The sequence below is a fragment of the Gouania willdenowi genome, chromosome 6 (genome assembly GCF_900634775.1).
Source record: "Gouania willdenowi chromosome 6, fGouWil2.1, whole genome shotgun sequence".
Classification (NCBI taxonomy): domain Eukaryota; kingdom Metazoa; phylum Chordata; class Actinopteri; order Blenniiformes; family Gobiesocidae; genus Gouania; species Gouania willdenowi.
The window spans coordinates 14,979,964-14,991,098 of NC_041049.1; the positions used below are offsets into that span (position 1 = coordinate 14,979,964).

At 38.5% G+C, this 11,135-nt stretch overlaps 1 protein-coding gene across 1 annotated transcript; it reads right to left on the reverse strand.

Moving 5' to 3' along the window:
* Positions 1 to 237: 237 nt before the first annotated feature.
* LOC114465558 (aldose reductase-like) lies at positions 238 to 9,461 on the reverse strand. The gene is made up of 10 exons (XM_028450649.1): positions 9,327 to 9,461; positions 9,068 to 9,235; positions 8,504 to 8,620; positions 6,598 to 6,675; positions 4,937 to 5,059; positions 3,461 to 3,567; positions 3,203 to 3,284; positions 879 to 962; positions 695 to 777; positions 238 to 566 (listed from the first exon to the last, which is right to left on the reverse strand). Exons 1-10 carry the CDS (start codon positions 9,390 to 9,392, stop codon positions 524 to 526), a joined length of 951 nt encoding a protein of 316 aa, XP_028306450.1. The 5' UTR covers positions 9,393 to 9,461; the 3' UTR covers positions 238 to 523.
* Positions 9,462 to 11,135: the final 1,674 nt, after the last annotated feature.

The following is an 11,135-nucleotide window of genomic DNA, read 5'->3' on the forward strand; positions in this document are numbered from 1 at the left end:
ATGATGAGCACATCAACGTGTTCTCTTTTGAGTCCTAATGACTTTGAGAAAAGTAATTTACATGATCAGGTTTAATTTCTGTGGTTAATACAGAGATTTGATGTGGCTCGCTCTATGCACACAGGAAGAATAAATCACGTCGAGAAAATCCCCAAACCTCATGTGAATAGAGTGAGAAAGACACAACAGAGTTCCTACTCATTTGACGGCCTATGAAGCACACAAACACACTGCATATTTTTGTTGTGCACATGACTTTATTGCAGGAAGTGAAAGAAGTGTTAAGACATGATGACTGCATTACTCTTTGCACTTTTGAACAGCTGAGTCATGTTAGATTAAACAGTACAGATCGTATTGTACTCAGTGCAACACAGAGTCTCTGCTGAAGGCCATACACATGAACACACACACTATCAAGGATAGATAAGAGTGGCGCCCAATCTTCCTCATAATATACACGTCTTCATCATCCTCAAATGTTTCCACTGTTGGGCATCTGACTCCCTCCTTCTCCTCTGTTTCAGTATTCATCATTGAATGGATAGTCCTTGTGATTTTTGGCCCTGAAAAGAGGAGAAAGACAAGAAACGAAACAGAGAAATAAATAAAACATGATTAAATGTTTTTTTTTGTTTTTTAAGCCACTATATCAGGATCTCAAACATTATCTGATATTTAAAGTTATTCCTACCATTGAAATGGGCTAAACCGGTAGTTTCTGTTGAACTGCTTTATGGTCTTCATTTCCTCATCAGTTAGTTCAAAGTCAAACACCTGAATAAGACACTCAGCTTTTATACCCAACACAAAGCTAGATGAGAATGATGACAACGAGGGGTGGAAAAAAAAAACAAAAAAAAAACTATTCTTGTTACCTGGAAGTTCTCCTGGATCCGCTGAGGGGTGATGGACTTGGGGATGGTGGTGATGTTTCTCTGGATTTGGAAGCGAATAAGAACCTGTCAGAGGAGCACGAAGGTTAGGAAGAAACAGGAGAGATGCTTCATATGCCCCAATCATCCTAATACCAACTATTTACAAATGTCTCTCTTTTTTGGAGCTTTTCACTTGGAACAAATTGCCCGGGGAAGTGAAAAACATGTCAACTTTACGCATATTTAAAAATGCTTTAAAGTCATATTATCATGTATTTTTAAATGGATTTGTTGATGTAATGAAAATGTGTCTTGATGTACCTTTTAATGTAATGTTCTGTACATTTTTATGTCTTTAATTTTTTTCTGTTCTTACATGTACTAGATTTTTTTATGGATCCCAGGAAGATTAGCAACTACCACTGTGGAAGCTAATGGGTATCCAATGAACAACTAAAATATTTCCATTTCCTAAAGACAATGCAAGTGTGGACGCAGGTGCTGGCCCACGTCACACTGAGGTAGCTTAGCATTAGCTGACATCAGCATTAATTTGCATTAGCATTAGCTAGCTTTATATTAGCTAACATTAGCATTAGCTGACATTAATGTTTACGTTAAAATTGACATTAGCATAGCATTAGATTTAGCTAGCATTAACCTAGCATGATTACTAACCTAGCATTAGCCTAGCCATAACATTAACCTAGCATTGACATTAACCTAGCATTAGCCTAACAATAGCATTAACCTAGCATTATTACTAACCTAGCATTAGCCTAGCAATAACATTAGCCTAGCATTGGCATTAACCTAGCATTAGCCTAACAATAGCATTAACCTAGCATTAGCCTCGCATTGACATTAACCTGGCATTAGCATTTGCCTGACAATAGCATTAACCTACCATTATCTCTGACCTAGCATTAGCATTAGCCTAGCAATAGCATTAGCCTAGCATTGACATTAACCTAGAATTAACACTAACCTAGCATTAGCTAAACATTAACCCCGCAATAGCTGAACAGTAGCAATAAGGTTGAAAGAGGTTGAAATGAATTGAAGGTAATAGCTGAACAAGGTCAAAATCAGTTGATGAATGGATAGGGATGAAGGGCTTAAAAATAAATAAAAGCTGAAATTTCCAATAGAAATAAATGGGAAAGAAAAAATGTAATAAGTCAAAAAGTTACAAATTATAAAATTGTAAGCATAATGGCACGTACACACCAAACGCGTTCAAAGCGTCAACAGCATCAGGTTTTCAATATATGGTGGCCGCGCTTTTAGGGAGGTTCTGCTGTGCGTTCTGCGCCTCCTGTGCGGCGCGTTTTGAAGCTTTTTGCGCGGCGGATGCCGCGCTTTTTTTCGATTTCAAGCTTGTGACGTGTCCGGCGCCTCTAACGCGACCGATGCTGGAGTTGGAATTGTTGAACTTTTGGGGCACATGGCGGCGATTGGGGAGCGTTCCCCAATCGTGACCTATTCAGAAGAATGAGAAGAAAAAAAACACTAACCGAAGGCAGAGACAGATGGAAAGGCACTCTCCTGCTGGCATAGAGCGCCTGTAGTTGGTGTCCTGGTAGGCTGGCAGGTCGTCAAACTGGGCACGGGAAAGACGGAAGTAGCGCTGAAAATGACTCTCGTCCGAGCGCAGCCCTGGTTAATCCAGAATTGGCGCCGAGGCACAAATAAAGTCAAGTCACTCTCTCGATAATGTAGAGCCGATGAATGGGAGTAGGAGGCGGCGTGTTCAACAAAGAACTCCAAACTTTATTCTCCATTCACCTACACTTCTCTATAGCCCTCTAACATCACAGTGCACACACTGAGTCACACCAAGATACATCCAACCGGAAACACCGAATTCTCAACACAATAATGTTCCCCACCACTTCACCGTCACTGGGTGAATTATGAACGTAACTGATTGCCACAATATCATCCATTGTATGAACAATGAAGAACAATGAATGAAGCCCCTCCCCTAAACACACTCGCTTCCCAACTTGTTGGGGCGCGCGTCCCGAGCATCTTCGACACTGGTGACAAGCATACTGATTCAATGAGCACAAGCGTCCAACCACGGGCGTGAGGCACGATTTTGACGGCCGAAACGCATTTGATGTGAACATACCAAAATCTTGGGAACTTTCTGAATATTTGACAGCTTAATTGTAAAAATCTGACAAACGGTGTAGGAGAAGTTAATGCAGACAGAAGAAAAAACTGATATCAATAGTGAAAATGCCTCCTGCATCATCACTAATAAACAAAATGCCAGAAAAAAAAAAAAAAAAAAAAAGGAATTGTCTCTGTCGTACCTGAGCCGATGACTTCTTGTACTTCTCAGCAATGGATTTAATCTGAGGCTCTTCGAGGAGGGAGGGGTCATCACTAGAAGCCCTGAGAGGAACACACAATCTTTGTTTTAGAGGTCTGTGTTAGAAACTAGAAAAGCTCAGTTTGGTTCATCCATGACCGCTTCATCGGCCATTATTACATAAAGATAAACCCGTGACTAAAGATGTATCAGGAACATCTTTAAAGGGAACTAAAGTCACAAGCACTAATGCACCAACCATGGCCTGTCAGGGGAGCCCAGCGGGCTGTAAGCCGTCACTGTGATGCCTTTAGAACGGCAGAAGTCGATCAGTTTGTCCTGGGTGTTGTACGGGTGGCACTCCACCTGATTGATCAAACACACAACCAGTTTAAATCAACCTGTGAGTCGACAGTTTTCACCTTTGCAACACACACACTCCCCAAAAAATATGAAGAGAAGCTTTCATGCATGAAAAGCTATTCAATGGCAGTGGATCAAAGACAGGAGCAAGAATGGACATGTGGGTGTGTGAACCTCAACAGTAAGCACACAGTTGGATAGTATGCTTGTATTTGTCATAAACAAAAAAGTCAACCAACTGTCTGGATTAAATGTCTTTTTTTCTTGTAACACCACAGTGGAGGTGACAGTAACTGATTACACGTACTCACGTTACTGTATTTGAGTTGCTTTTATAGGTACGTGTACTTTTTTTTTTAGTATATTTCATTTCTAAATCAGTAATTTTACTTGTATTTACCGGTAAGTACATTTTAAAAGTAAATTACTATTTAAAACTAAAGTAATTCATGACATTTCTAGACCAAATCGTTACTGAGTAAGCTGAGGTTTTGTTTATTCAGATGAGGTTTTTCAGGAAAATTTTTATATCCCGACATGTTTCAACTGTCAACTGCCAGTCTTCCTCAGAGGAGTTCTGCTGATAGCCTTTGATGGTTCCTTTGAAGTTTTACTTAACTTCCATGTAATAGATTAATATTGTCTCAACATCTCTCTTATGTCAGAAGATAAAGATTGTTACCCACATGGTTCATTTGGAATGACACAGTTTTAGAGTTTATAAATGTATAAATACTTTGATTTATTTTTATTCAGAATTGAATTTGTGTTATTTTATTTTGAAAATTATTCTACATTTTGACAAACCTTTTTATTTTATACAGATGCCTTTGTGGAAAATAAATGAAGTTCCAATTGTGCAAGATTTAGTCTCTTCCTTTTGAAGTTTATACATGAGATGTTTACTATATGCAAGGGAACCGTGGTAAAATCTATTAGCAAAAATAAACATGGGGGGTGAAAGTAACTAGTAACTTTTACTTTGAGTACTATTTTATCTATGCCTTACTTGTACATGAGTACAATTTCAATCAAGTAACAGTACTTCTACTAGAGTAGGATATATCAGAACTCTTTACACTATAGTCAGATTTTGAACCTGAGGAGCTCATTCTGATGAATATCACAGACTTCAATCAACAATAAACCAATGTAAACAAAGCAGGACATTGATGGTGAATAATTGTTCTGGACAAGAACAGAAACAGGCTCCACAGACTCGCCTAGAGGGGAAACTGCTTTGGCTCCATTTTGAGTAAACAACACAGATAATGTCATTACTGTCTCTTGATCTTTAAAGAACCACCGGCTTGAAAGCTTGAATGAGGTTGGATTCAGTGTTGGATATGTAGGAAAATACGCGTCCGTTTACCTGGTTGTTAACAGGTTTGTGTTTGAGACCAGGTTTGTTGAGGATGGATTCTATCTGAGACTTGTTGAAGTTGGAGATGCCGATTGATTTGACCAAACCAGCGTCCACCAGTTCTTCCATCCCCTGAGAAAACAAGAGCAGAAGAACAAATAGATGCTGCTGCTTCATACAGATCGCCTTCATACTGTACTTATCATACTTTATCTATGCACTTGTTTCTGGTTGGGGGGTGGACGGTGGGTGGGTTCAGTGTTTAGCTTATTTATCTATTTACATAGAAATTATAGATGCTTTTCATTGATTATTTGTAGTGTGTAGTACAGAGTGTGCCATTTTGAACATAGCCAGTGTGTGTGTGTGTGTGTAATGGAAAATAACCTTGTTTTATTCCTCATGTTTTTACATATTTTCCTTTAATATGTATGAAAAGTGTGATATCAATAAATATTTTTGGATTCAAACCGTTAACATTCAGTACTAGTATACACTCGATACACAACATCAGCTCAGAAGAAGTGTTTCTTAACGTTCCGCTGGATCCAGCAGACTAAAAATAAGATGTCATTTTGCACATAAGAACATTTCCACTTTTAAGACATGATTTGCTTCAAATAAATCACGCTTGGGTTTTCTAATGCAGTGGGCATTCCCATGTCTGTGACAACCTTTGACTGCAGGCTTTTGAAGAACGGCGTAAAGCCTGACACGTGGTTTTTATTGGGTTTTTTCCTTCTTACTAAGAATTTTATATTTTGAAAGCGTTTTGAGATGACTTTGGTTGTAATTTTCACTATATAAATAAAGTTGAATTGCATTGCATATTAACAGTGTGAACATGTGTAGGCAGAAATGACACACCCTTGTGTAAAAAAAATAGGATTAAATTCTTTAAGCTCTTCAAACAGAGGAAAATGTTGACCTGTTCTCTAGTGAGGACAACCCATAACGGGCTGTCAGAGGAATCTGGTGCACAAAAGAACTCTGGTGATCTGTCATTTTTAAAATGTGCACAAAGAGCAACAACCGTCTTTGACCTCAAAGGCTTAAAGTGCAGAACCAGAAATACATGATCAGATCAGATTCTTATCACAGATTATCTTGACAATGGATTCATTCAAAGTGCTGCTCCACACACAAACATTGCTTTAACAGGCCAAACATGAAACTATTTGAAGACAAGATTGATTTGTATTCAATTCTACATGAACAAAACACCAAACATTAACTGTGATAAAACCCCTGACATGTCATTATGACCTCATATTTCCAAGGTTATTCTATTGCTTTTTAAGAACAGATTCATGACAGGACAGTAAAAACACAAAAATGACTCCAAAAACATAAAATATACAAAACGACAAGAATATAAAAATGACTCCAAAAAACACTAAATGAGAGAAAAATCAATAAAATGACACCAAAAAACACACACAACAACAAAAACACACTAAACTTTCATTGTTCCTTCCTGTATTAAAGCTCAGATTGGTCATTTTTTTTAAATCAGAATGTTGATAATGTGACCTGAAACATTGACCTTATGACACTGCAAATCCATAAGCCACGAAGATGCTCACACACTGTCGAAGTACAGTATGTGTGCTAATACACAGCTCCTGTGTTTCCACCTGCTTAAATCCTACGTTTGATGTCAATCTTACCTCCCAGGTTTCCAGAAAGTGCGTTCCGTCACTGATGGCCTCTCCAGCAGCATCCAGAGGGAGGACCTCCTCCCCAGCCTAAACACAACCCAGAAATAAACAGCTTTAAGGCTACTTTGGGGATTATAAATGAATAAATTAGTGAAAATAAGGAATAATATATAATATTTAAGTATGAACTTTTTTTCCACATGGAAATTCCGCCACTCTGTGATTTCTGCATTATAAGTTGCCACTTTCGAATTGGCCGTAATGATTACAAAATGTCAACACTGGGAGAAGTGCATTAGTTTATTGTTTACAGTTGCATTTGGCCTTTTATGATTTATCCATGTTTACCATTTGTAATTAGAGCAATTTGAATATCCTGTAACACAGTTTACACAAATTTGCCTTTTCTTATTTATCAGTGGCTTTACTACAGAAGCCCATTTATGCCAGTAAACAAAAACAAAACTAGGAATAGTAAAATAATATTTAAAACATTTTAAGTCACAATTATGAGATACTATCTCATATCACTTAGTATATCATAACCATGACTTAATTTATTATGATTACTTCTATTTTTTTTTTTTTTAAATGGTGGAAACAGGCTTTACAGTTCTTATGTTGACATCGTTTCTTGCTGGGTCATTCCATGTCATTTCAGAAAAGGCCCACACACTTCGGTCTCAAAAATATTCCGAATTTTTTACCAATTGTTCTGTAATTATTCAATAAGCACACTGTAAGTTTTTTGTTTGATTGGATAAACAGTTTTTGAGACATTGGCCAATTTAGTGAGGGGGCTATGTGTTTGTTTTCATGGGTCCTTATTTTTCTTCCACCAGACAAGATGAATAGCAGATCTTTTTCTACATTCTAAGAGAATAGGTGGAGCTGTATGACTATACCACATTTCAGTTTCCTATGTCTTGTAGTTCCTCAGATATCGGAGGCTGAAAATGGAAGGAAAATAAGAACTCTACTTTATCGTAGTTTTCTGCAACTTTGTCTTTAAACATATTTTGGGTATTTGTGTCAAAGGTGCAGTCGGCAACTTTTATAAAAGTAACTTTTTGTCATATTTGCTAAAGCAGTCACTATGTAAGGACAGCTTTACATCAAACTAGTAGATTATGTGAAAAAAACAGTCTCATTGAGTCCCACCTGCTGCTCCTGCAGCCTTTGGCAGATTGCCAGAAAGTACCACGACCAAGCAAAAAGAACCAATCAGAGCCAGGATTGTGTTTGATGGACTGTCTGACAGCTGTTGCTCACAGGTCCCGCCCCTTTCCCGGAGCTAGAGCACCGTCTTTTTTACATTATGTTTGATTTGTAATTGTTACACTAGAACTCTGCAGTGCATGTGTTGTTCATATGTGCGCAGCAGCCTCCGTGTGGGCTGCTGTAAGTGACACTGTGTTGTTGCTGCTGAGGTGTGTGCACATAGAGAGAGAGAAGCGCTGTAGTAATATGCTTTTAACAGAGCATGTTATATTACTGTGATGTTGCTGTCACACTAACTTTAGCTTGTTGAGGGAGGGCCTTTGGAAAGTTTGGAGGCAGGGCAAGAGAGCAGCGGGGAGGGAGGGGGAGAGAGGGATCTGAGAGTTGTGGACTGCACCTTTAATGCATGGTATATGTCCTCTGAATATGAATGTTCTGATTTCATATATCGGCTTTTCTGTATTTTAAAAAAAAAAAAAAATATATATATATATATATATATATATATATATATATATATTAAAAACTCATTATCTGCATCAGTCCTACACATATCATATCGCTCAAGCTCTAATTTCTAGCCAAAGCATAAGCTGCAGTGATGTACGGTTTGACGATAGTGACTGGGATAAACTGGGATAATGGTGAAGAAAGGATGGATTGCTAAAGTAGGAGCAAGAGGAAAAAGGAGAACCTTGAAGCCCATGGGCATGTGCACCAGGTAGAGGTCCAGGTAGTCCAGCTTGAGGTCACTCAGAGTTTTCTCACATGCTTGTCTGACCAAGGATTTAGCATGGAAAGTGCACCACAGCTTTAAAAACAAAAAGGTGAAATGATGATAAAAAAAACAGAGGCGACAAGTAATGAACAATGTACAAAATACTTCATTACTGTACCCAAGTTGTTTTTTTCTGGTATCTGGACTTTAGTTGAATGATTATTTTTTGGTGACTTTTTATTTTTACTCTTTACTTTTTCTAACAAATATCTGTACTTTCTACTCCTTACATTTTAAAAATGTAGAAGATGACATCACCACGTAAAAAGATGCAAAATGTTGGTAGTTTGAGCTTAATGTTACAGTTAACATTTTCAAAGTTTTTAAAAATGTTAAACTCAAAGCTGCTCTGGGTTTTATTGAGCATTTGCATTTTTTTCTTAAAACATTGTATTTACAAATTTTATCTATAATGAGTGCTAAATTCTCAAGGCGTTCACAAAAGGTTCTAAAGTGTAACAGTTTAAGTATGGGACTCACTTTGCTGACGATGAATAGATCCTCTCTCTTCACCACTCCATCGTTGATCATAGCATTCACTCCTTCACCAACCTCCACCTCGTTCTGGTAAATAAACGCTCCATCGATGTGTCTGTATCCCGCTGTGATGGCTGCTTTCACCGCCTCTCTCACCTTACCAGTGGGAGACTGTAAGTGTGAACACAAAAACCACACAAAAGCCTCTTTGTAAAGCTTTAACCTGTTATAAACACTTGATGAGTGAAATATTATGTCTGACCTTCCATGTTCCCAGTCCCAGTATGGGCATGTACATCCCATTTAGCAGTTTTACAGTTGTTGCCATTTCTTCAGTGAAGACACGGAGCCTTGCTTTCTCAGACAGACACGATCAGGAAGAGGAACAAGCTTTATAAGTAGAACTCGATCGTCGACGTCACTGCCCTTGTTTATTTTAGACACAATCTGATCCTATTTCTTTTTTACATACAAGCAACAGCAACAGAGACAGGCAATAGACAAGTGTTAAAAGGGGAATAGTGCTATAGGCAGACAACAAAACATCCCACTATTGTTATATTTTATTACCAAAAACTATTTTGTTTATTCCTGTTAAATTTTTTTATTTCATATTTAATTATTATTCTTGTGTTAATATAGTCAGTGTATTACGGAAGAGGATAAGGGCCACTGGAAAAACATAAATGGGTTATTACTTTATTCCAGTCATTTCTTTTTAGTTATGCCTATATTTGTGTTTCTTACCACCTTGTTATAAATTTTTATTTGGAGCCACTGTAACAAAAGATATTTTTCAAGAAAAAAAAAAAAAAGACATCAATTTCAAAATAATTTTGCATGATTTAAACAAACCTACATGACTGTGTTGTGAGGTTGGTTAGAATGTTCTACCTAAAACAGGGGTGTCAAACTCTTTTTATATCAGTGGCCAAATGCAAACCAGTTTGATATCAAGTAGGTTCCAGGTTTTAGGCAGAAACAATGAACAATGTCTTTTTATTTTATTTTGCTTCCACACACAAGACAAGAGATGGGAACAAACAACAATGCAATGTCCCTGCAGCATACATCCAGAGAACAACATTGACACATTTTTACAGTACAGTAAACTCTGTGTGTGTGTGTGTGTGTGTGTGCGTGTGAAACAGGAGGGAAGGGATGGAGAGACAATCTATGAAGCAAGGAATCTCTGTCTGTGGCTCATATATCTCTGCGGTTCAGGGACAGAGCTGAGACTTTCAACAAGGCTGCTGCTTGTTTCAATGGTGTGCAATGTTAGATTCGTTTGGACGCCCTATGTCCCACCTCCTGAGTAGACAGACTCAGTGATGATGTCATCAGTCCGAGCTCTACAGTGATGATAGAGCTGAGACTTTTAACATGGCTGCTGCTTGGTACACCCCACCCCCACCTCCTGAGTAGACAGACTCAGTGATGATGCCATCAGTCCTAGCTCTACAGTGATGATGTCTTCAGTTATAACGAACCACCTGGAACTGTGACGCTGAACTGTTGCCACACGTCATCTGGCAGTTGTCAGTAACGCAGCTACAGGTCTTCAATTTCAAATGCCCTCGTCGACCATCTTCCCGCCCCCCCTCCCATCCGCGTTGCATAGAGGCGTGGTAGCAGCGCCCATTGGCAGCACGCCCATGTCCCCAAACAGCTGGAATCTTGTTGTTCTTCCCTCCCGACCCCCTCCCCCAGCCAACCTCCCACCCAACCCTTCCCACGTGCCTTGTCTCGAGTTCTTTGACTGTGTCATGCTTAACTAAAAAGCCTGATTTTATCATGAATTTACAACATTAAAGGATGTCGATGCAGTTTTTTGTAGTCAACATTTTTAAATATGTTACTAATCGTTTTCGCATTATTGTATATGTTACACACATTATAGTTGGCGCAAATCTCTTAACGGTCTTTATACAATATTTATTCTATTTTTTCTTCTCCCCCCGGTAAGAATCTCAAACTCTGCCTATGCTACTCACCACAGACTGCAGTCAGTTTTTATAGGAGGGGCGGGGCCAAGAGTGGTGGCTGCTCCACCCACAGTGCGTAACTGGGA

Bases quoted from the DNA above. Each gene is read 5' to 3' on its own strand.
- LOC114465558 (XM_028450649.1), bottom strand. From the start codon at position 9,392: ATGGCAACAACTGTAAAACTGCTAAATGGGATGTACATGCCCATACTG. The intron at 3,285-3,460 runs GTTGGTGCATTA...TGTTCCTCTCAG, and splicing joins GGCTCCCCTGACAGGCCATG to GGCTTCTAGTGATGACCCCT. The intron at 963-3,202 runs GTACGACAGAGA...CTCCTCTGACAG, and splicing joins ACAAGAAGTCATCGGCTCAG to GTTCTTATTCGCTTCCAAAT.